Here is a 26,399-nt window from a genome sequence, read left to right on the forward strand (position 1 = left end):
AAAGCATAAGGAAGATTTACTGGCTTAATTGCTATGAAAATAAACTGGGAATCATTTTGCAACTGAGTAAATTTCACAATATTTCCATTTTTTATTTACAATCCAATTTTATATTTATATATACTGCCTTATGCATACACAGTATATAAACATTTTTTCTTTTCTACAAACAATGTTTTTGGAGAAGGAAAATCAATGAAGTAAGAAGAGGAAGACATTAACTGTTTCAGTCATATTAAGAAAGCATTTTCAAAACAATTCACAAATATCTTAATTCCATAGCATAACTATGCAGTTTTCACAAAACATTTTTTTCATTCAACAAGTGAAATATTTAACAATAAACTACTTTAGAAATGTATGAATAGTCAATATGCAAAGAATAAGCCCATTGGCTCATTGCTTGCTGATTTATCATTAGGCAAGAACCATTTCTTCTGAGATAATTAAAATGTTTCCATAAGAAACTCAAGGAGTAGCAACTGTAATATGGGAAGTGATACTAAGTGTAAGGGTATTATTTGGAAGAAAGTCTTATTCAGGCATAGGCAAACTCAGCCCTCCAGAAGTTTTGAGACTACAATTACCATCATCCCTGACCACTGGTTCTGTTAGCTAGGGCTGGTGGGAGTTGTAGTCCCAAAACATCTGGAGGGCCGAGTTTGCCTATGCCTGGTCTTGTTGATCATGTAACATTTTGATTGTATGTTACTCCTCTTATTACAGGCATAAGGTGTGCAGTACTGATAAACCATAAGCCCCAAGTAGTGCTTCCTTATGGCCCACATCCATTTATCATTTAGCTTCCTTTACACAAGATTTTAAAAGAGATGGCTTAGACTGATCCGGAGTCAATGTATTATCTGCTTTTCACACAGCCCCGGCTTGTGTCTTAGTAATAAAGACTGAATCAATAGTAAATAAAGACTAAGAAATTTTGCTATAAAAAGGTTAAGGTTGACTTACTGGGAAAGGCTCCTTCCAGCTGGCACCCACAATTGATGGCCTTACAATGGCTACATTTAGTTTTGCACCTTCCAGTTGCACAATGTATTCTGCTAAGGCTTTTGTATATGTATAAGTATTAGGCCTGTCTCCTATTAGTTTTGGTGTAATATCATTCACTAGGCTGTCATCCATCCACCTAAAGAAATAAACATATTTATTCATTTACATCCTATCAGTCAACTCAAAAGCACCAAAGATGGCTAATAAAATCTGTTCTTCATGAAAAAAATCAAAGTTTTATATATATATATATATATATATATATATATATATATATATATATATGCAGGTTTTGGTGTCTTCGGGTGTCTTCCCGTGTAAGAGTTGGGGTGTCTAGGCGACGTTTCGACGAGGTCTCACTCGTCATCTTCAGGCTGGTGCTTTCGGCTTCTTGTTACTGGAACAGAGCAGGATCTCAGTGTTTGAGTTCCTATAAATACTGTTGAGGGGGTGTGGTGTATAGCCTCCAACGTTCTGGGCAGAGAGGAAGTTCCCAGGTTAGTGTGCCTTTTCTTCTTTTGTTCCTTAATTACTTGAGGGATATCTTGAGTGATTTCTTGAGTGATATTCTGAGTACCACTGTTTTGAATGGCTGTCAAGGCTTCATTAATGGGCACTTGTGTGAAGAGAGATACAACATCGAAGCCAGAGCACAACTAAGTGCAGTACAGCCATCTTCTCAGAAAAACTCTTCACAAGCTCAAGAGGTCAAGACACGAAAGCTTTAGCAACTAATCCACACTTAATGACCCACCTAAGTGGTACTCAGAATATCACTCAAGAAATCACTCAAGATATCCCTCAAGTAATTAAGGAACAAAAGAAGAAAAGGCACACTAACCTGGGAACTTCCTCTCTGCCCAGAACGTTGGAGGCTATACACCACACCCCCTCAACAGTATTTATAGGAACTCAAACACTGAGATCCTGCTCTGTTCCAGTAACAAGAAGCCGAAAGCACCAGCCTGAAGATGACGAGTGAGACCTCGTCGAAACGTCGCCTAGACACCCCAACTCTTACACGGGAAGACACCCGAAGACACCAAAACCTGCATTCCTGTACCCGTGAAAATCTACGAAAGCATATATATATATATATATATATATATATATAAATACGACCACTTAAAAAGTTTAAAAGAAGTTTGGAAAAGCTTTTCTAGTCTGTGGAGGGTTAGAGACAAAAGTCTCTCACTGAGCCTGTTGCAGGTCCAGCTGAACAGGGTGGGCCCTGGCGTCATGCTGGAGGGGAATTCATGAAACTCAAAGCAGTCATGTTTCCCCTGGGCAACCTTGGATTACTCATAATTGTAGCTCATTTTTAAACAAAGAATGACATCTTAACAAAACTTGACAACTCATTTGTTACTGAAATTCTGAATGGCCACGAATTAGGTGTCATTTGGGTTAACACATTTGTGTTATTTGTGCATTAACTGCACAAAGAAGGAAATGTACCAGACTGAGATGTTACTTCAGTGTTGACTATAAGAACATTTAAAGATCCCACAAGAGTTCATGCTCTTTTGTTTTCATTTTCCTTTAATACACTTTTGGTTGACGCCGCTACTTCATTGCTGTAGTCATTATTTACACTTGAAACAGAATACCTAAAGTGATTCAATTTTTACTCACGGAAATTCCATTAGGAAAATATGCTCCTTTTTATAGTTCAATACAATTTTTAAAAGAATATTTCCTAATTTATCTTCCTTCTGAAACAATTATATTGAACAGCAGATTACACAAACTGGTTTCTAGTTTAAGACATATTTTGATGCCTTAACCCCATTCTGCTTTTCAGTAGCAAACCCTGAGTCATAAGGTAGACTTTCCTTTTTTCTAGCCAATGTATTTCAGAGAGAAGGCATTTCCAAATAAGCCCTACTTTTCTAATTGCTAAAAATCACCTTAGCATATGGGCCAAGATCAGAACCAGCAATGTTCAATCCATTCTCATTTTGTATCAGCTATAAAACAACTTTCCAACATTTTTCAGTTTTGAAAGGATGAAATAAAAGGGGAGGGAAGCATTAGACACATACTCTAAGGAATCTATTAATTTCTTAGGATCAACAGGGGGTGGATAGACCACTTCCTCAATGTGTTTTCGGTTGCAGTATGCAAATGCTGTTGAAACATGGATAAACACATCTAGATTCTTCATTTTCTGGGCCAAGAAGAGAAGTTGTTGTGTCGCAATTACATTGAGCTGAACAGCATCTCTGTTGAGAGAGAGGGGAGAAAAAACAAGTGTACTAAAGAGTACTTTCAGGTATCCAAACTCAACATGTATGCACAACAAGATTCCTTTGTGATTTGCTGTCTCCTAGCTGTTCAGGAAACATAGCCTGGTCAAATCCAGCTGCTACTAGTGTATCTGCTGAAAACCAACAGGAACTTTTGTGTCAACAGATGGAAAAGGCAAGTGTTTCCAGTAGCATGCAGCTCACCTCTAATCTTCTTAGCACACTTCTATCCAAATCCCCCATTCTCCTCTTACAAAATATAAGAAGCTTTATGTTTTCTTAGGTTGGGAGGGTACTCAATAATGTGGTTCCAAAACTTCCCTCACAGCAGCACAGACTAACATTTCTTACAAATTGAGCATTAGGCTTTTCTTATCAACTAAATGATGCCAAAATCAAGTATATGATATTCTTCAAATGACGCAGGTCACATATTTGCTGTAAATAAAAAGGTGACACTGGGACAATGAACAGATATCTAGTCCAAGTGTCACATGTCACATAAACTGAACTCCACTATTTGCAGGTCCTTGTTTAAAGGCAATCATTACACACAATAATGCACAAACAGGAGATGTTTGTGTTGAAAATCTTGGCTGGGTGCTATAAGAAAGGATGAAGGCAATGAGTGAGAAAACAGGACTAGAGACATAAAGCTGTGAAGTAAGCAGAAGATTCAGCACATTATCTCTCTCCTCAGATTACAGACACCACAGTAAGAGGATGGAATTCATTTCAATCTGAAGAGAGAGAAAAATCACTAACTTAATTCTATAGAGACTACAGCAGTCAAGTTGTGACAAGAAAAAAATAAGTCTATCTAGGAAGCATCAAAACCCTTAGGCAATACTTAAGTAATTCCAAGATAAAGAAACAATAAAACTTTGATTAGATGCAAACTTCTGAACTTGGTGCATTATGCATGCAATAATAAAACTGAGCCACAGGCCTCCTCCTTTAATATCTATCACTCAATGAAAGAATCAGATAATCAAGTAATCCAAGAGTCGGAACACCTGAATTACCTCAGCCAGATTAAATATGCAACAATTTGCTTTACACCCAGCTAGTAAAAAGTATTGGAGCTACAACACTCTATACTGTACACTAGGTAAAGGTAAAGGTACCCCTGCCCGTACGGGCCAGTCGTGTCCGACTCTAGGGTTGCGCGCCCATCTCGCTTAAGAGGCCGGGGGCCAGCGCTGTCCGGAGACACTTCCGGGTCACGTGGCCAGCGTGACGAAGCTGCTCTGGCGAGCCAGCACCAGCGCAGCACACGGAAACGCCGTTTACCTTCCCGCTAGAAAGCGGTACCTATTTATCTACTTGCACTTAGGGGTGCTTTCGAACTGCTAGGTGGGCAGGAGCTGGGACCGAAAGACGGGAGCTCACCCCGCCGCGGGGATTCGAACCGCCGACCATACGATCGGCAAGTCCTAGGCGCTGAGGTTTTACCCACAGCGCCACCCGTGTCCCATACTGTACACTAGACTGCACCAAAAAACACAATGCAAAAGAAAATGCCTACCATAATGGGAATGTGTATGAAGCAACAGAGAATGAGACATACCACTTTTGAATTTTGTTTCTAAACTGGTACCGCTACATTTCACACAACTGTCAAATGAAAAGTTGGGCTAATACCTTTTACTCTTCCCTTTTCTAAAGTTTAAAGTGCATAGAATGAATGCATATGTTCTTATTGTGAGCCGAAAGCATTTAGGCAACCAGGGATAAAGCATTTACTTCTTTTATAAAGGTTACAAGATGACTAAGGTAGCTTTAAAAAGGGAACTAGAACATGTTAAATTAATAGTTCAGACTCACCTTAGAATTTCATTGAATCTTACAGTAGCAGCGCAGTGGAATACAATGTTAGTGCAGTTTATGAGGTTCTCCTTGTCTTCTTCACTAAGGGCCATGTCTACTTCTGTAAGGTCACTGGCAACTGCTATAATTTTTTCATTAAATTCCGGCTGTTCATCTCTCAATCTGTCAAAGAGCTGTCAAAAGAAAACAGGACCAAATTTAGCTAAGAGTGAATATACAAGGTCAAAAGAAAGTGTAATGACCGCAAGGCAATAATACATACATATTCCTCGCTCAACTGTTGCAGTATTTTCTTTCCTCAAAAGCAGCATTTGAGGGGCAACTTACTCAAGTATATGCAACTAACTCCATATTCAAAGCAAAGCCTTTTACATTATGCATATTAAAAGGCTTTATATTTATTTTTAAAAATGAAAGTCTTTTGAATGTTACAACAAACTGTTTTCATCCATTTCAACAGCTAAATATAGCTCTACACCAAATGGAAGCAATGGACAACGCTGATGGGTATGGTTTTCTTTGAGAAATAATTTCTTCCATCTACAAAGAATCTGAATAGGAATAAAATAAGTTCTTCAGTTTAATCTTTATATATTCCTGAAGAGCTTTCTTGCTGGGATTATTACCGAGTTTCACTGCCTACTTCAAAACCTATGCAGACTAGCATAGCTAAGTTCTGTTTACATGCAAAAACCGTGTTAACTATGGAGTTAGTATTTCGCTTACATGTTGAAATCCATGCTCTAAACCATGGGGGGTAGCCTTTTTGGGGTCCAGGTTCAACCTTGATTATAACTCCTGGGACCACATGCCAACAGTGAGTATGCTCCCTGCACTCTGTCCCTCCTCTCCAAACACTCACTTACATGAATGCCTATGCACACACAGGTGCTCCATTCATCAAGTGGTTGATCTGGTGACCCGGGAAGGGCAATTTACATCCCCAACAGGGCAATGTGTTGGGCAGAAAGGTTCAATCTCTTTTGCTGTCTCTGTCAAAACCAGTGAGGTCTTGGGGAGTCAGAAATAACTACTTGATGGACAGATGAGGCTCCCAGGCCAGAGGCTAACCACCCCCCACTGGATATAAAGCTAGTCCAGCCACTGGACGTGGCCTTATCCAGGCTTAGAGCCAGTGCAGCAAACAAACAACAATCAATTATGCAGAAAGCAGCACTGTCATATTCAGCATTGGCTGTCATGAGTAGCAGATATAGTGATGGCTCAGCAACTCTGTTTTGCCCCATTGCTCCTTAGATGATAGATACAATTCCTCAGTTCACCAGTTTATTCTTTTTCATATATAAAAAGAGATAGGAGGTTGAAAACACTGCTAAAAATAAACCCATTTCAAGTAAGATCTATCTCTACACACTTAAAGTATTGATACAAAGTAGTATTAGTTTCTCCTGCAATTTAATGTTACAATTAACTATGGATGAGAAAGGAGTTAGCTAGCTAATACTTATAGCTCTGGTAACATGCCCCTTGTGGAAAAATGTAAATTGTATTTCAGCCCACTGAAATTGCTATTGTGGCCTAGGACACATATCACTAATTATGTTAGGTTGCTACTTGGTTAGAATGAGCACTCCACAATTTATACCCTGTACAGACTTTTTATCTATATAATATATTGGGAAAACAAGTATCCATCAGGATCCAACATTAGCACATGGTACTTCAAATTTACACAACGGTCTAAACTACAGAGCCCAATATAACAGGCATGTTCCATGCAATCTGTACACAATTTCATATATGAATGAGCTTACATGCATTGGACCCTGCAAGCGTAGCCTTATGGATGGCACCAATCCAAATTCCCCCAGGCAGGTACAATGCAATCAGCAGCACAATGTATGTAGTTTAACAGCACAAATCTAAGGGGATAACTATGTGAGATGGCAACACACATATTCCTCTGCGACAAAGGTATTTTTAAAAGTTTTCTGTATCACTTACTCTGGATGAGAGACTAAAAAATGCTTCCTAGTTGATTTTACTATTGATACAAATGGTCTGGATGTAAACTCACTGTACTAAGAAAATGCAGCTTCAAATCTACAAATTATCACATACTAGAGTCCCGCCACATAACATCTGGCTCCCATGTGGCCCATGGAATGAAAAGCTCCCCATCCCTGTACTACCACATGTATTCTCACTATTATTCAAAACTTTGTTAATTTTTTTTTTAATGTCAGGTTCAACATAGCCATTTCATGAATGATACCTTGCAGCTGATCATTTCCTCCACGCGTTCTTGAGAATTCTTCCCTGCTTTGTGTCTAACCAACACATAAACCGTTTTCACCTTCGGACAGGACCTTAGTAGCTTTTCCAGAAGAACTTTTCCCATGAAGCCAGTAGCTCCAGTGAGGAGGACATTCTTGCCTTCATAGTATTCTGGGATGGATACCATCATGATCCTAAGAGAATTTAAGAGTAAGTTAGAGTTTGCATCGGTACTGGCCCTTAATCACATTTTATCTGCTAAATTCTTGCCCAATTACATTTGAAATTCCATTTTTACAGAAACATAATATTCAGCCTAGTATAAATGGTATGACCTGTAGTTGCTGCTAACCATTTTCCTTAAACAAACAACACTCAGATACAAAACTGTGCAATATAAAATACTGAGTTACACCCATTGAGACTACTAAGCTGGGCCTCTCTGGTTGACCCTACATCAGGAACCAGGAGGATAAGCTTTTCAGAGAAAGCTACCTTGACTTTCCCAGCTTCCAACCTCTTAGCTAGCGCCTATATTTCACTTCTAGGACCTCTCAACTGCATTTCCCCATCACAACTACATTTCCCCATGTCACTGGTGCCTACATGCACCACGGTGACTGATTCCTCCCCAGCACCATTCACCAATCTACACAATGTGAGACATTTGCAACTTTCACACCAGGCAGGCAAGTCAGCATGCCCACCACACACCAAGCTATCTATGTTCTAAATGACTGATTCTTCTACTGACGGGATAATTCCACTCTTCAGAGATGTATTCTTGGCATAACAAAGTATCTATGCACCCCTCAAATGCATAGGTCCTTTTTAAGGGATCACCTTTGTCCTCCTCAGGATGAGGTCTTCCTCATTCCCCTAACACCAGGGGAGCTGTCAGCTTGGGAGTGGGACACAACTTTTACATCCCCAACTGCCTTGTCCACCAATCTCTCTCTACGTCTCCCAGTCACCATCTTGTGTCCTGAAGACCAGGAGCTCATTGTACTAAACACATACCCACAACTTCTGTTCAGCAAACAGGCTGTCATACATGTGACATTATGTGCAATACTCTGGAAAGTCCCCATGTCTCTGCTGGCATACCTATTTTTTTAGTTTGTTGAATTTCTGTACCTGGGAACTAACAAGTGAACAAAGTAACAGTGATATCAATAAACTATTGGGAAGATGGTGTCACATTTTTGCCTGCTACAAATGATGATAGCCACAGACCATTAAAACATGCAGTGTCCCTGGTGTCTAAGATATATGTGGGTTATACATTCCAAATTGGGGAAAATGCATATTTCCTTTTTTTTTAGAAAAGAAAAACGAGTCAATTATCCAAAAATAATTGTTATATCCAGTGCTCTTTTTTTTCTTAAAAAAAATGTTTAGGGGCATGCATACCCCTTCATCCCCCCCAGAAATAAAGCACTAGTTATATCTTTCACTATACTGAATCAAGGGCAACAATGAACCAGAAACTCAGTGCTTCATATAATTTGAAGAAAATATTTTAATGTAAAAAGTGCTTTGCAGTATTGCCAATACAATCCAGTACTCAACTAGACTAAAGATTTGTGAATCTGTGGGGGTGTGAACAGAGAACTAATTGTCCGACCAGAACTCAAGAATGAAGTATATTCATTACAAGATGTGCTATAGTTAACACATTTTCAGCTGAATAAGAGGTTTTGGTTACTTTCCCCACACCCCACACAAATAATATCTTGAAGACTTTGATCCAAATGCAAAAGCTACACAGATGGCACATGGCTATTCTAACAAAGAAAGGCCTTGAGAAAACCGTAAATTTATTAGTTTAACACTGAACCCCCTGTTTGCTGGAGCTTCAGACTGTTGCTCCATATCACAATAGTGCTTATAGTTCTCAGTGTAAACTATATCTCAATCTACATATGTTAACTTCTATGTTAACCAATTAATCATCTCATCATAATACTATTTACACTACTGATTTTGTTAAGCGAAGATCAGATTGCTGACATATATGCATAATACTGACATTTCACATATCAATCAGTTATTGAAAAAATATTACACTATATGCATGACAGTTGAGGTCCTTAAAAATATGTCATAAGAAACCCGATTTTAGGATTTAAAGCTGGAAATACTATGAAATACAAACACTTATGGGGAAAATTTTCCACAAATGAACAGTTTTCACAAATGAAGCCTAAGAGCAGGCTCGTTTAGTCAAAAAGGCATGCAGAAGTGCTTATTTTGTTACTGGAATGAATTTGTTTAGCAGATCTAGAATTAAGCATGCACATACATGGGAATCATGGGGGGGGGGGGGATGTTACACACAAAGCATTCAGATGGGCCTTAATTTATTAACTATGGCGCAATAACTATCAATTCAACCAAATGAAGGATAATCATAGTAAGTGCATATTTTGTTTGCATTTATTTAAATAGTGGCAATAACAGAGCATATGGAGGAGGGAGAATACTTTCCTCCCATACCACAGCCCCCCAAATTAAGTCTCACCCCCACAAGCTACTATTTGCCCTAGGAGGAAAGTAGCTGTTGGTGTCAAAAATAGCTTCCCTCTATGGGCAAAAAGCTGTTGGAGTTAAAACTTTCAGCTGGGACGGCAGGATAGGGAGAATGGATTAAGCCCCCTCTGCCCGGGCCATGGCTCTATTGTTGATCAGCGGTCCCTTGACTGCTATTTACAGAACAAAATGAAAAAAGACAAATACAAAATATGTAAGTTGGCCCTCAGAATGGATAATATATAGATTATGAAAGTTCCACTATGGTCCTAACATATTGCTTAGCACCTTTCCCTATGAGAGAAACTACTGTTCTTGTTGATTGCAACGAAACACTGCCCTGAGATAATAAGGTCTCAAAAGCAGATGTTATGATCAACATAGCAACAGTTACATGCAACACCTCCACCAAGTTATATGCAGAGAGGCATACCAAGTTATCACCAATACATGAGACTACTTCAGAATGAAGCTATAACCATGGAAACTTGAGATATACAGGGAACTAAAAATCCAATCAGCCCAGGCTAGGCTACTATCCCTCCCTAAAAACACCTAGGAGCACACATATCTCCCCCATGATGTCTCTACTGGGCTTCACAACAGTTTTAGAAACTGATATATAAGCTAGATGCCAAATGGCACCTTAAAACTAGGTTACAGTTGCCACAATGGAATGTCTATTCGCCAGTGGGTTGGACTATAAGACCCTCGGGGTCCTTTCCAACACTACATTTTTTTTAAATTGGGTTTTATAAACAAGAATCATGTTATACGAACAAATATCTATGAATCTATGATCCCAACTACATTGCTTGACTGTAGTTTGCTCTTACAATAATTCACTTGTCCCACACACAGTGGAAATTATATTAACTATGAACTAAGGCAGAGGTTTTTATACTTTGGTCGCCAACCTGGTGCCCAGAAATTTCTATGTCATCAAAATTAGACCGATAGCAGTAGCAAAACATGCCTGGCTAATTTCTAACAGAACTTCATAGCAAATATCTCTGCAGCCCTAGGGCACTCCTTCTCTAGGTCTAAGTAAAAATGGCCCTTAAGCACAGGCAGCTCTCAAGACATGGGTTGCAGCATTATGCACACATACAATCCTGAATGAGTATTCAAGAGCTGAAAATCAGCTCTGTTCTACACAATTATTTCAATAGCTCAAATCATTTGTATCTCCCTAGTCCTTCAGTCCCAAGCAACCTACCCTTCCACAATGAGAAATCTTATTTATCCTGAACTAAATAATATAGCTCCTCTCACTTTGGCCTCCAACTCCCTGCTCTGTGTCCTAACACTTTTTTGCCACAAGAGTCACCAATGCTTTGTTCATCATACTAGTAAAAGCAAGCAGCAGAAGTAGAAATAAATGGCATGGGGTTAGTTGCCAAACTGGAAAGACAGGAAAGATATCTTTGACAGAGTGCAGGGTACATTTGTCTCAACTCATGGCTAAATGAGGATGCCGAACTCAAGGAGAGCTACAGGAGTGTGCCTAAGGTTTGCTGAAAAACTGGCACCTTTAATGTATGTGTATTCCACTTGAACTGCTCACTAACGTTTAGAAACGTATAGAAAACCAGGGATTTCATTGGAACGTGCTCCAATATGCCAGCCAATAAACGTTTCCTTTCATTGCTAATATAGCATGCATAACCAAGTTCATTTACTCACAGATATTCCTGCTATGTGAACATCCACAACAGGTTGCTACATAGTAGCAACTAATCATTGATTGTGGAGTGTTCAATCTTGCAATTCAATCTACACTGCAAATGAGAAATAAAGGATAAGCAGGAATGCTGCGCATGCTAGTTTCTTCAATGCTTTGGGTAAGTGTTAGATCAAGAAACATTATGGAAAGCCAAAGAAAAAAATTAAGCTAGTTAAAATTTGACTTTGCATATCTTTGTCACTATTTCCCCCCCACAACAGATAAAAAGACCCTCAATGTGAGATTCCTAAATGTTATTTGTCCAGAATTTCTTGCAGAAGTGTCCACTCTTAAATGAAACAAACATTTATAAATTCAGTATTCAGGAGCATAACAATGCATTCTGAGGTACTGCCCTTTTGACAGAAATGTTTGATCAACAGTCTGATGGAAGAATCGTTATAAAAAAAAATCCAAACAGGGACTAATAGCTCCAGCACTGTGGCCAACATTTCCTCTTAATAAAAGATTCTTGTGTCTAACGCTGTGTGAGCATCATTGTGGAGCATACAATAGTTGCTCTTGTTAGCCCCCATATACTGCAACATCTCTGCTTTGTTGGAAGTACAAGCTTTATTAAATCACATTCTTTTCAGAACTCAAGTTTTACAAATGGGAGAAGATATAGCAGACACAAGAGATAACAATTGTAGATAAAATGTGGACATATACCTAAGCTAAGCTTTTCTGGTTAAATAATATCGATAGGAGCTAGAACTTTGAGCTTTGCAGAAGGGCAATATAGGAAGATACAAAGAAAACACTAAATATATGGAGTTAATTTTTAATTTTGTACTATGCTTGCATCAGAGTCTTGCAGACATTTGAAATAATATAGCAAAAAAACACAGGATTTATTTAAAACTATATTAACTTAAAACCAAATATTTTATATAGTTGAACCTTAAAATATAATCTAATATTCAGAAGCACAGAAAACAGGTTCAAGATGATCTACAGGAAACAAAAACAAAAGAAGATGCTCCACATACTATGATTATTTAAATCATACAGATAGGTAGCCGTGTTGGTCTGCCATAGTCAAAATAAAAAAATTCCTTCCAGTAGCACCTTAAAGACCAACTACGTTAGTTCTTGGTATGAGCTTTTGTGTGCATGCACACTTCTTCAGATACACATCCAGACAGACAAGAGCACTGCTCAGTCAAAGCTTACCAATTACAGTAAACACTTTTTAGGTTTGTTTTCAAAACCAAGTATTCTATAGTAAAAGCATCCTCTCTACAGAGAATGAATGTTTTAAGGTTCAGCAGTTATCATTCCCACCATTTCTAAAGTGAAGAGACAAGTGCAAAACCTTATATAACCAAAATGTAAGCATCCATACATAAGAGGAAGTTATGGGGATGCTTGGTGGCCAATAAATGCTGGCTGACTGGTTGGAAGATGGAGAAGAGAAGGGAAGTATGGATGAGTGCAGGAATGGAGTATCATGGGAAAGGACATGACAAAGTACCATGGACACTGAATAGAGCCCCACAGTAGCATTTTGTTGGAAGTCCCACTTATTCTATATAGTGAGTAACTTAGATTTTTGACTGCTTCTGTTCAGAGACTGAGCTACCTGCAATGAATTTAATCTAGTCTGGCTCTGTTTTTGTCTACTGTTAAATAATGGATGCAAACTCGCCAACTGGAAATAAATGTGAGCATGACAAAAGAACGATCAGCGTAGACTGATAGTGCACTCCTGGTTCTACAGCTGTGTCTGGAATTAATTCCAGATTGCAACAGCAGCCAGGGTACCATTGAAAAGGCCACAAAACTTTCCACTTAACACCCGCAACTGTCATTCATGTTAAATTATTGTGCACTGGGCTGTATTGAAAAACAGAAGTATCAGTATGCATACAGCACATCCAAAAGCATTTCCAGTATCATCACTGGCATCTTTCAGGTACAATTTAAGGTACCATTTTGGGTCCAAAATAATATGGGTTGAATTATCAGAGAAAGTATTTGTTCATCCAATGTGTCTCATCACAATGTCCAAGTTCAAACAAAGACACCCACCTGTCTTATCTGGCTGGCAAGGGTGTGTACAAAGTGATGCACTTTGAAGCACCTATAAGAATGGACTGTTATTTTTCTCGAGTGTCAGAGCTCAAAAATATTTATGAATCAAGACCAATTTGGCCTGGATTTTAAAACTGAAGACTAAGTTGGGTGAGATTGTGCTAACACTGGAAACTTTTCATCAGTTTTATCCTACCTGTTTTATATGGTTTTAATATTAGCTTTCCTTTTCCTGGCCTCTGATATAAAGCAGGCTGCACATTTAAAATTGTTGCTTCCTAGTGATTTTCTTGAAGCCTGGAACAAGCTTAGCCATCTCCCAGGGAAGACCAGTTCAGGTTGGGACAAACTGCTTCTTGTTCTGAACTAGAAAATAGAAGCATTATATAATATAGTTATTTGCAATAATACATAATTTGCTGTTCTTAAAATTAGAGGAAATCTGTTCAAGTATCAACTTTTGTTATAGTCTTGGCTACCTCACAGAAACTAGAGCCCTTAAAAGAAAAAGAAAAAAGAATTAACATATTTCAACGTTTGGCACTTTAAGTTTTCTTCCATAGTGTGGAGAACTCCAAGGAATATAAATATTCCACCTGACGAAATGGAACTGATGGCACTGTTGCAACAGTATGGAACATGTTCACCACGCCAAAAATATCCTTTATTTATCTAAGGATCATGAAACATAGGATCATGAAAAGAACAAGACAACTAAGTTGAAGATATTATCTAAGCTTAGTGCAAAGTAGTTATATTAAAAGATTCATCAGGACCACATGGGGCTAAAGTTTGTTTTTCAGCAGAATCCCAAAGCAGGACCTCTATAAAAAAGGGATTGCCTCACTGACCTTCAAGCACTGGAAACTGTAAAGAAGGTATGTGCCAATTTGGCAGAGCTGACTTGAACACCAGAGATATGTGCCAAAGGCGAGTTCAACCCCTCATCAGAAACTCCCTGTTTTTTACTTTAGGTAAGACCACACTTCAAGATAAATCATGGATTTATCCCACAATATCAAAGTTAAAGGTCTGCTTTAGAAAAGTACACAGATTGGTGGATCTGAACAGGTCAGGGACGAGTCAAAGCCGTATACTTCTGATCGCTTAATATCTTAACATTTTAAATTATGTATTTGCATTGTTCATATAATGGGATGCATGCTTTTGCAGCACTAATTGTCATTTAGAAAATACCAAACATTAAAAATGAAAGTATCTCAAGATTACAAGCATTTCATTCTAACTGAACAGAGTATATTATTCAATGCTATACATCACCCTCAAGAGGAGCATTAAATCCGTAGAGAGATGCAGTCAACAGGCTTGGCTCTTGATTCTCACTCAAACTGGATGTGAAATCAGAATGGTCACATATGCACACATAAGTGAGTACGGTAATAAATACTTCTCTCAGAAAGTGTTGAGTGCCTTTGGTACTTAAGAGAATGGTAATATAGATTCAACTAAGTTGCTGTGCTTGCAAAAGCCAGTATTTTTGCGGGGAGAACCCTGAGAACAAGCATAGGTTGTGTGTGTGTGTGTGAGAGAGAGAGAGGGGGGGGGGGAGATCATTCCATCTAGGAAGCAGAAATACTTGCATTGGCAGAACCATACTGCAATGTTGAATCGCACCCTATTGTTTTTCTAGTGGGGGAAAACAATCATTACACTCTGATTTAAACAACTAGTGACCAGTTTCCTTTTTCTTTTCCCTTTTGTGTTTAATGTTTGTATTTTTGTATTTTGTGATTTTGTATTTTTCTGTTTTTGTACTTTTTTTCTGAATTACTTTATTGATAAAACTTAATAAAATATTATAAAAAAATAAATAAACAACTAGTGACCAGTGTCTACCATCCCTTTTAGGGGCAAAATGTGCAAACATGTTGTGGCAGTACAGCTCCAGAATTTCCTGTCTGGCTTTCAGTTCATTTCTGGCACTGAATTTGCCCTATTTACCTAAGTGTAAGATCTTTATTGGGACATTTACTATCTATTCTCCGGAACCTCTCAGTGGCTTTTAATACCATTGGCCATGCTTTTCTTATGGATTGTCTCCAAAAGATGGAAACTGGGGGAACGATGTTGAAGTGGCTCCATTCAAACCTGAGAGGACGCAGAAGGTGGTGCTAGGTAATTATGAGGTTCTGCAAAATTGCTTAATATCTGCATGCAACTGATGGCTGGGGTGCAGAGCTCTCAGTATGCTGCTGATACCTAACTATCTCTCATTTCCATCTGATCCTAGGAAGGGAGCTGAAAGGTTGAACTAATGCTTGGTAGCTGTGAGGCACTGGAACAAACTGAAGCTTAAGTCAGACAAAACATAAGTTCTGTTAGTGGATGGACTTTGGTTTGGAGTGTGTTTTGGATGGGGTTAGACTCTACCTGAAAGACTATGTTTGTAATTGGAGGAAATTCCTTGATCTCAAGTTGCCTGCAGACAGCAAAGGTGCAGGCAGACAGGGGCTTTTTTGTTGTAGCACTCATCCTGTGGAATGCCTTAACAAGGGTCAAACTATCACTATATTGTTTTAGGTGACTAGTAAAAACATGTCTGTTTTAAAAGGCTTTTACCAGACTGTTGGTGGCTTTGGGTTTTCATATGAGAGGTTGGCTTTGATATCAGTATTTGTGATTTAAAGGGTATAGTTATGTAATTTATTATTATGCTTCAGGTTGTAAACCAGCTTGAGTTCCTTTCCAAATTAGGCAGAGTAACGTTTTGAAAACAAACATAAACAAAATAAAAGGCTGGGAGCTTGCCATACAATACCACTTGGAAAATACTGATCAACCCTTCCCCAGTCAGTTGAGAGGCGGTGGGAACTACCTGTGCAACTTTTAATTTAAAAAAGGAGACAATTTCATGATTTTGTACCCCTTTGCTTCCTTAGTTAGCCACTAATACCAAGTGTTTAATCCAAATTCCTTGCCACTTGATAAGAGTAGTAAAGCCACTGCATCTTCCACAGCCACAATTCTCATGCTGGCAAGGGTGAAAGGGGGAGGGAAGGAAAAAGTAGTAATAATAATAATATAATATTAGTTGTATCCCGCCCTCCCTGGCTGAGGCTGGGCTCAGAGCGGCTAACATCATAAAAGTACTCCTTCACTGTGCCAGCTCCTGGGCTGACACAGTAAAGAGCCCTGGATCAAGCCTGCTGCACCAACAGTGACCCAGCAACAGTCCACCAGAACTAGAAACATCAGGTTTTGGTGAGTGCTGCTAGTGGTAACATGTACCTGCCCTTCGTTGGCAGGGCTTCCCCGCCAACAGCAAAGCTCCCTATCAGCAGAGGCTGGCTCAGCAGGGCAAAGCTGGGCACTTTTGCTCCATCCAAAATCCTTCCAATACAATGCATCAGGGGACTTGGTTGTTCTATGCACTGGCTAATAGTGTAAAGGATTTTTTTTACCAGGAAGCATTTTCATATGTAATTATCTTTGCTGAAACTGTGAATTAAATACACCATAATTGGTTTCAGTAATATCAATACCCCAGTATGTAGTTGTTCACTGCATGGATATTTCAGACACTGTCTTCTCAATTAACTACACATTGTGGCAAGAAACCAATTCATTCTCCACTCACCAGAAAGCAGAGCCATTGTAAACATCCAACAGAACTAGTAAGGCAAAATGGTCTAATGGTGACAGTGTTGTTTGTTTTTACAAATTTGTTTCTGAATTTTAAACTTCACTATCTCATGTCAATTGCAACTCAGGTGGAAAATACAAGAGTGCACAAGCTTGCATCAACGGACTAACAAAGTATAGTATACACATAAGCAGCAGCTACTATATTAAGAAGAATAAAGAACGGAAATGATAGTGGCAAGAGCGGTAAAAAAGTTTCAGGGCTTAACATGAAAGGTACATAATCCCCCCCCCCAAAGTTCTCTTTAAAGTTGTGAAAGAAGGCCTTCTATTTACAAATTCAGACTTGTAAAAAGTTAATCTTTAAGACAGAAACTATCTTAATGACAAATATTTGAGCATTCCTCATTTTCCCCCTAAAAAAAGCTTCTAATATACCTTTATCCAAATCCAGAAATATGGACTATTCAGATATAGTGATTACAAGTCACAGTCACTTTTGCCATTTAATTATCAGCAATGTGTCTCACATAGATTTTTATTTACTTTCTCACACCTCACATATCTTAAGTTTCAAAGTCCAATTTCTGTTTACATTTGAAGTAAAGAACCAAGCCCACATAAATATTTTCAAGTTGGCTTTATAGCCAGCTATGGATTGCCCTGACAACTCCAGTAAATAAGCATTGTGAAAACATAGATGGAAGAACTGATCCCAATAGCGGCTGGCTTGTATGATGCCATAGGGATCCTACTTGTCTCCTATACAGTGGTGCCTCAGGTTACAGACACTTCAGGTTACAGACTCCGCTAACCCAGAAATAGTACCTCGGATTAAGAACTTTGCTTCAGGATGAGAACAGAAATGGTGCCGCGGCAGCAGCGGGAGGCCTCATTAGCTAAAGTGGTGCTTCAGGTTAAGAACAGTTTCAGGTTAAGAATGGACCTCCGGAACGAATTAAGTTCTTAACCCGAGGTACCACTGTACTGTTTAAATATCCATGTGAAACTGCTGGGTGATGTTGCCTATAAGTTTGAGGTTTGGTGTCAAAGCTAATTACAGTACTCAAGTTTCTTTCAGATTTTCCCATCTGATCCTAAGGAAGTATTAGATGTTCTAAATAGGTGTCTTGGATCACTGAGGGACTGATTAGTGAGTGAACAAAATAGTAATGCAGACAGATGAAAGTGCTGTTGACTGGAATTCTGAAACTGACTTTTAGATGCAGGCTATTTAAGGCTTTACTTAAAGAATGGACTGCTCCCATGTGAATCTACTGTTAGACATAGATCTTCCTCTATGTTCATCTACTATTTAAAGTATATTGGAGGAGGGATTACCTTTCAAGAGGCCACCAAGTCTAGAAGTCACTTCTGAGGAAAAATCAGATCCATCCTTTCGGGCATACCAACAGCTAGTAAATGTGCCCTTGGAGTGCTTTGTAGCTCTATTTTTGAAGGGATCTCCCTCTTTGGTTTGATATTTTCTTTGTTTTCCTTGCTAGGATTTGTTTTGCTTACAGCTACTGGTTTTAATCAAATAGCTGTTGATTTTAATAGAGAGTATAGTTGTTTTAATATATAACTGATTGTTGGCTGTCTCATGGATGCTTTTTTATTCAAATTGTAAAATATAAATTTAAAGTGCTGTTACAACCACCATAAAACTAGATATATTCTAAAATGTTCACCAAGGACATGAATGGAGGACTGCTAAACAATGGCATTTTTAAAGTGATTTTTCACTCCATGTGTCTGAAATTGATATATAATAAGGGATTTTGGATGGACCTAACACTTCCAAAGGTATCTGATCTGTTAAGTAGAATGTGCAGGAAGCAATGTAATGAACTGTGTAGGCTCTACTCAAAGAGTAAATGAGTTAGAAGAAACATTCCTGTAAATGTTGTTTACCTGAAACTTGCTCTTTGAATGACCGTATTGGCCTGAATATAAGCCTCACTTCTTTTTTCCAAGTTCTGACTGTGAAAAGTTAAAGTGCGGCTTAAATTCATGACCTTATAAAAATTGGCTTTTACAATATCACAGCTAAAACAGACATACAGTAAAACGGAACAGGTATGAGAGCCTGCAAGTTTTAAAGGAGCTGCATATATTTAGGTACTGTCTTTTTTTCTTTTTCTTTTTTCTTGAATTTTAAAGGTGTGGCTTATATTCAGGCCAATATGGTAATGCTTTACAAAGTCCTTTGAAACCTTGTAAACATTATCATTTGCAAGCATTAAAAATTCAATTGTGCAGGAAATCTCACTAGGGGCTATAATATGAAATGAAATGAAAGTCACACTTGCCCCTAGAATGACCAGCAAACTGAAAATACAGAAACAATACAGTGATACCTCAGGTTAAATAGACTTTGAGTTGCGCTCTGCAGCAACCCGGAAATAACAGAGCACGTTACTTCCGGGTTTCGCTGCTTGCTCAGACGCTCAAAATGACATCACGCGCATGTGCAGAAGTGGCGAAAAGCGACGCGTGCATGCGCAGACGTGCCGTCGCTAGATACGTTTACCTCTAGATGCGAATGGGGCTCCAGAACAGATCCCGTTCGTATCTAGAGGTACCACTGTACACTCTTTCCAAAACCTCATTTTAAGCTAATTTCTTCAATCCTCAATTGATTTTCTTCCGTTTTCACCTCATTTTCCATTATTTTGAAGTTTCCTACATTGTAGGGAAAGTAGAAACTGCCTTCTCTTTGGAATATCCTTTTAAATAATAAAAAGCTTTGAACACATACTTTGGATCAACATACCCAATTTATTTAGTCTTTACTTCAGACTTTTTACTACTTCTGCAGCTGTTTTCAGAATTTATTCTACTTTGTCAACATCCTTCTTGAATGGTGACATCCAGATGTCTCACTAGTGCTTAACAAAGCTCCATCTATACTTTTTATGGCTGCAATACTACACATATTTTCCTGGGGGTAAATGTACTGAACTCATTGGGACTTCAGACTAGAAATTTGTAAGACTGAAGAGAGAGCTGTGGCTCTTTTACATACACAAAACTTTTTAATTTTCTAACATCAAACTAGTAATCTTGGGTGTATTAAGGAAGTTTGCTTCGCTGTGGGTTAAACCACAGAGCCCAGGACTTGCCGATCAGAAGGTCGGTGGTTTGAATCCCCGCGACGGGGTTGCTCGGTCCCTGCTCCTGCCAACCTAGCAGTTCAAAAGCACATCAAAGTGCAAGTAGATAAATAGGTACTGCTCCGGCGGGAAGGTAAACGGCGTTTCCGTATGCTACTCTGGTTCGCCAGAAGCAGCTTAAGTCATGCTGGCCACATGACCCGGAAGCTGTCCGCCGGCTCCCTCAGCCAATAAAGCGAGATGAGCGCCGCAACCCCAGAGTTGGCCACGACTGGACCTAACGGTCATGGGTCCCTTTACCTTTTAATAGGTTTTGCAATTGCAATTTCCTTAAGTTTTACTGCAAGCAGTTCCTTTTGACAGACGCACATTTCCTAACTTTGGGTGCTACAAGAGATACACCCTTCCTTGGTATGCCAAATTTTTTCTTGCCAAAGCCAGTATTCACTATTACATAGGCATGACAGGGAAGTCACACTATGGCACAGATTCGCTTACACTGGAATAATGGCTGCCAAGACCAGAGCTTTATTACAAGGGCCATATTCTTTATCCCCAGCACGGAGCCCCACCCAAGGGAACAACATCTTAAGGAAACAGCCAGAAGGCGTTAAAAATACCAGGGTGGGTTGAGATTCATTCTCCACCTTCCACAAACATTTGGCCATGCCCAAGAAAGCTTGGTTCCTCATTATGAAAATTGTGCTTGAAAGACCTACAGTTGGGGGGGGGGGTGTACAGTTGCAAACTGAAGATTTCCTCAGTCTTCGTGCATCTCGCCCAACATGTGCTCATGACAACCCTATTACACAACCGCAGGAGAACAAGACATCTATCCACGACCTAGAAACCGTTTTCGGCCGCTTTTGGGTGGAAAGGGGTGAGGAAAGCGAAGGAGGGAGGCAACCTGCGTTAAGCTGTTCCCAAGGCTCGGTATTGCAACGAGCGACCTCAAACTTGCGGGGCGCTGCTCACAGCCGCCCGTGCACCTCCACCTCCAGGGCCTCAGACCCAGGCGGCGGCGGCGGCAGCAGCAGCACATCTTTTCCCTTGGCTCCACAACTCCGCTCCGCCCGCCGTTTCCTGACTCTCTCGGGCCTCCGCATTCTCCAAATTCTTAAGAAAGGGTACAGTAACAATGCCCTCAAATAAATAAAATAAACTCGTGTTCCAGTTAATACTCAGGCCCCTTTCCACTTGGGGGTGCGGGGAACGGAACAGGCCGCCCCACAACGAGAGCGTCGTTTCCCACCCGGCCGCCCTCCCTCAACTCTTCCCAAGCCGCACCAGGAGTGTATCCGCCGCCCAGACGCCCCACCCCACCGGCTTTGCTTTTCGAGTCTCCTCCATCCGGCAAGGCTCCCCTCAGAGGAAGCCGCGGCACCCCAGGGGCCTCCTCGCCTCATCTCCCCTTCCCCCGCCCTCCGTGGAGTGGAACTGCCCCCTCCCGCCTCGCCTCACCCCCCTCGCCCCCCTCCCTCGCCCACAGAGCCCCTCGCTCGCGACCTCCCCGCGGCCAACGGCCACCCGCCCAACCCGCCGTCCCTCACCGGCACTCGGGTCCTGCCGCGCGCACGACGGGCGGTTGCGCCTCCTCCCTCAGAGCCGGCTCGCGCTCACCACCTCCCTCTCTCCCTCAAGCCCCGCCCGCTCCGACGCCTCCCTGAACGAATCCGCTTACTTGCTGCTGCAGGTCGTGGTGATGCTGCTGCCGCCCGCGGCTGTGCTGGCGTTGGTGCTGCCGCGCCGCTATATGCCCAACAAGCGGCCCTGGAGGAAGGAGAAAAAGAAGACGCGGGGGCGGAGAGATTAGCCCGCTGCGATTGGCGCTCGCACGACGTTACGGCCGGCAGCGCTCCACTCTGCCCTACGCAGGCCGTCCCTGGTTGGTCGAGGGCCGCGGAGGCCCGCCTCCCGCCGTCCGCTTCGCGTCCATTCAGAGCGCGGGCGGGTTGGCTGCCTCTCAGTTGCGGAGGGAGCTTGGCCAATAGAGGGAGAGGAGAGGAGCAGAGAGGGTCGACGCTTGCTGTGTCTCGCCTGGCCTCGCCATTACCTTGGAGGCAGCAGCTCCAGGTGGCCGCCTGTAGAATGAGCATTGTCATAATTAAAAAGCTGTGTACCGGCTGCGCCTTCGGCTCGGCATTGCTTATCACGGCCTTTTCCCGCTAGGCACGCATAGGTTTCCCGTGGTTGCGTCCGACTCGGGAAAGGGAAGTTGCCGCTGCTCGTCTAGACCTCCGGATTTCCATCTCGTGACCCATATTCTTACTATTTCCAAAAGCTAGTCCACCGACTCCTTTGAGTTATCTAAGTACCCCCCTATTGCAACTTAATTTTTTCTTCAGTAACTTGGCGTTGAACGTTCGCACCTAGTCATCACGTACACGGACACAGTGGGGGTTTTTTAGAGTCCCGCACAGATGTAACTATGGACATAGGAGCCAACTCCTAGGGGCCAAGGTCCCTTTGCCCCACATTCAAATAAAACATTTGAGGGGGCTGCCACCCCAAAGTTGAAGGACATCGCCAGGGTTTTTTTTTCTTTAAAAAATGTTTAGGAGTACTCATTTTCCTACTCATATTGAAATACTGCCCCTCAATGAGGCCAAACCTGGATTCACAAAATGTTTAGGGGTATGCATCCCCCCAGAAAAAAGCACTGGACGTTGCCATTCAAATAGTGTGCATGCTGTGGAAAAGTTCAGGGTGGCAGGAGAGGATATCTTGTTTATTAATATATTTCCTAACTTGCGTTAGCAAGTTCCTTTACTTAGCAGAGTGCATTCCCTTTCTACACAGCAGAAAACTTGTTGCAAACTTGTGTGAGTTTCTTAAGGCAATATGCAATTCAATCTGGCTTGTCCAGATTGAAATGTGTTTTAATATTTTCCTGGTAAGACCCCTTGAATCCCTCCTAAAAGAATACAGGCACCACAGTCTTATTCATAAGTAACAAAAAGAAAGTTTACTCACGATCAGGCAGAGCACAGTGTGATCCCTGAAAGCAGGCTTTAGGCTTAAAGTTTCAAACGTATACAAACAGGTTTACCCCTTAAGGGAGATTTACCTAGTGACTGCAGGCTAGCAGTCCAGCAGTTCACAGGACGAAAGGAAGATAGAAAAGAAAAAGAGTAGCAGCATGCCTTGGCCTTTTACCATGTCTGGAAAGGTCACACCCACCCACTTGTCACATGCAACGAAGGATGTTCCAGCCCAGGAGGAACAGAAAGTTTTGACTGGCTGCACCAAACATTCCTTTGCATGTCTACTTTAGGAAAACAAGGAATGTTGTATTTGATGGCTCCCAATGGATTACATCCCACACATGCGCCACAACATGCAATTGATTATGCGCTTAACTGCCCTCCCCTCAAATATTCTATTCAAGTTGGCATCCCTGACTATGGAAGTCTACAGTAGTTTTTTTCCAGCACAGTGCAATAGATTCTTTACCTTTAAGAAGTGTCTGTTGAGGGTCTGTTGAGGGTAGGAGGCATATCATTTATTGGCACATAGATTGTCTTTGTGGCTTTAAAGAAGCTTTGTGCATCATGGGGGTTAGCTAAGAGCTGGATCTCATGAGCTTTTTTAATCCATCAGGTATACAGTGTATCTTAGTTCTGTGTTTCTTCTTTGAACCTCAGCGTTAGCATTGGCTAATATATTTGTCACATAATACTCGTTTTGCATTTGTAATAATGCAATAATTTAGTGTGGCAACATCAGTACTTTGAAACTCCCTGCCAACTGAGATCAAACGGGAGCCTTCACTGTACCCTTTTTGGCACCTGCTAAAAACATTCCTGTTTAGACAAACCTACCCAGATGCTTAGAAAGTTCAGGTAATTTTAATCTGTTTTAGTATTTTAACCTTTTTTCTTTTAAAGTATTGTTGTGAATTTTTCTCAATTACAGTCAAACCTCTGTTGACAAATGTAATCAGTTCCGGAAGCCCATTCAGCTTCCAAAATGTTCGACAACAGAGGTGTGGCTTCCAATTGGTTCCATGAGCTTCCTGCACTCAAGCGGAACCCGCACTGGACGTGCAGCTTCCGAAAAGCGTTTGAAAACTGGAGCATTTAATTCTGGGTTTTTGGCGTTTAAGAGCCAAAATGTTCCAAAATGGAGCCATTTAGGAACCGAGGTTTAACTATATATTGCTTTATCTTTTTGTAAACCACCTTGAGGTATTTTACAATCAAGTCATGTACAAAATTAATGAATACATAAATAAGCAATGAAGACGTGGGTCCTGGGGAAAGCGGGGTTTGTATGTGACACTTTTGGTATGGAGCTGCATCTTTACAACACAATAAATGTTGGGTCTACTTAGGCCCACAACATTTCATTCCCTACAAGAGTTGAATTTATTTTATCTTGTCTGCTGTGCTTACACTGAACAAAATACAATTTTCTAAAAGTTTTCATCCTTGCTGTCAACCTCAAGACAAAGAAACCAACTTTCCAAATACTAAGCTTTATTTTTAAATAGAATATTTGATTGGCCTTTTACCTTTGATGCTAAATAAACGTATTTACTCAAGAGTCAGCTGCCTTGTTTTCCTGGATGTGCAGTATTTGGATTCACATTGCACTGAAGAATCCTTGTAGAACTTTACATTTCTGTAACCAGTAAAACCTGCTGTTCTGACCTATAACTTACCCTACCTTTATTTACCTTTTTGGCATTTACTTTATAGACACAGAGTTCCATAGTCTGTATAAAGTTATAAAGATTGTTGGGTCTCTGGTCCGTAATAAAGATTGATGATGATGAGTTATAAAGAAGTTGGTGCAAAAAGCTGTACCCATTTCACCAACTGATGTACTGTACTCACGGCAGTCTTGTTAAGTATGGTGATTTAATTCACTGAAATTGTAAATGCTTGTATGTATTACAATGTGTTTACATTTGATTGGTTGGTAGCTGAATTCTAGAGTATTCTCTAGTAGTGATTGGCTAACGTCTAGTAAGGGAGAGACTTCATTTTATGTGAAGCAAGATGACTGTGTTTCAGAATCCACTGTGAACCCTGCTAAGTTGAATAGAGTGTTGGAGTGCTGCTTCTCTGAAGTAAAGAGCAAAACTGAAGGAGAAGGTAAAAGTGGAAATCTCTCATAGGAGCTTCAAGGCATGGCCTAATTGAGATATAGGCGGCCGAGTGCTGAGCTCTGGAAAGAAAGGAAAATAACAGTTGTTTGGAAGTTAGAAAAAGAGACTGAAAGCCCATGCTTGGATAAGCATGTGACTGTAAAAATTATGTTTAGTTCATCTATAGCTATTGGTTTCTGCAAGCAAAGTTCTGCAACCAATGCATGTACACATGTCCAAAAGAGGTCTTGGGTTTCCTGGCTTGGAGCAACACACACACATATGGAGATATATATATATATATAAAGCAATATATATATATATATATATATATATATATATATATATATATATATATATATATAAAATATAGCAGTATAGAAATAGTGTTTTATATGAACAAATAACACCACACCCACTGCTTTTTTGTGCGGATTGGTATTTGTGGTATATCTCTTCTGAGGCCCTTCTTTGGGTGCTTCCTCCTTGAGAGGTCAGGAGGGGGCAACACAAGAACGGGCCTTTTCTGCAGTGGCTCCCCATCTGTGGAATGCTCTCCCCAGGGAAGTTCTCTGGTGCCTTCAATATACACCTTTAGGCAACAGGCAAAAATGTTCCTTTTTAACCAGGCCTTTGCCTGACTTGATCTACATCCTATACCCTTTTTAAAATGCTGGCTCTTTTTTGGGGGGGGTTATTGGGTTGTTATTGTCTTGATTTTATGTATTTGATATTTTATGTGAACCGCCCTGAGACCTCCAGATATAGGATGGTATAGAAATTAAATAAAAGAATAAATATCCCATACTAAGTGGGATACTAATGACATTCTCACTGTGAAAAAAGTAGCTGTGAGCCTGCCTACCCCCTCCTGTCTGGCAGTACATGCCTATATTTTACCGTATTTTTCGCTCTATAGGACGCACCTTTTCCCCTTCAAAAATTAAGGGGAAATGTGTGTGCGTCCT

The 26,399-nt window shown here is 40.4% G+C and overlaps 1 protein-coding gene across 10 annotated transcripts in view; it reads right to left on the minus strand.

Annotated features, from left to right (window-relative positions):
* FAR1 (fatty acyl-CoA reductase 1) overlaps window positions 1–23,461 on the minus strand; it is a 37,506-nt gene extending 14,045 nt beyond the window's left edge. For 2 of the 10 annotated variants that reach the window (XM_083476152.1, XM_083476146.1), the window contains exons 1-6: window positions 23,313–23,461; window positions 22,021–22,109; window positions 7,324–7,519; window positions 5,085–5,260; window positions 3,054–3,233; window positions 967–1,144 (exon numbers count right to left, since the gene is read on the minus strand). In XM_083476152.1, coding sequence (XP_083332278.1) covers window positions 967–1,144; window positions 3,054–3,233; window positions 5,085–5,260; window positions 7,324–7,515 — 726 coding nt within the window. In that variant the 5' untranslated portion in view covers window positions 7,516–7,519; window positions 22,021–22,109; window positions 23,313–23,461. The other 8 variants (XM_083476149.1, XM_083476144.1, XM_083476147.1 and 5 more) reach the window with 7 other exon arrangements.
* Window positions 23,462–26,399: the final 2,938 nt, after the last annotated feature.

This window comes from Podarcis liolepis (genome assembly GCF_965112155.1).
Source record: "Podarcis liolepis genome assembly, chromosome: 1".
Classification (NCBI taxonomy): Eukaryota; Metazoa; Chordata; class Lepidosauria; order Squamata; family Lacertidae; genus Podarcis; species Podarcis liolepis.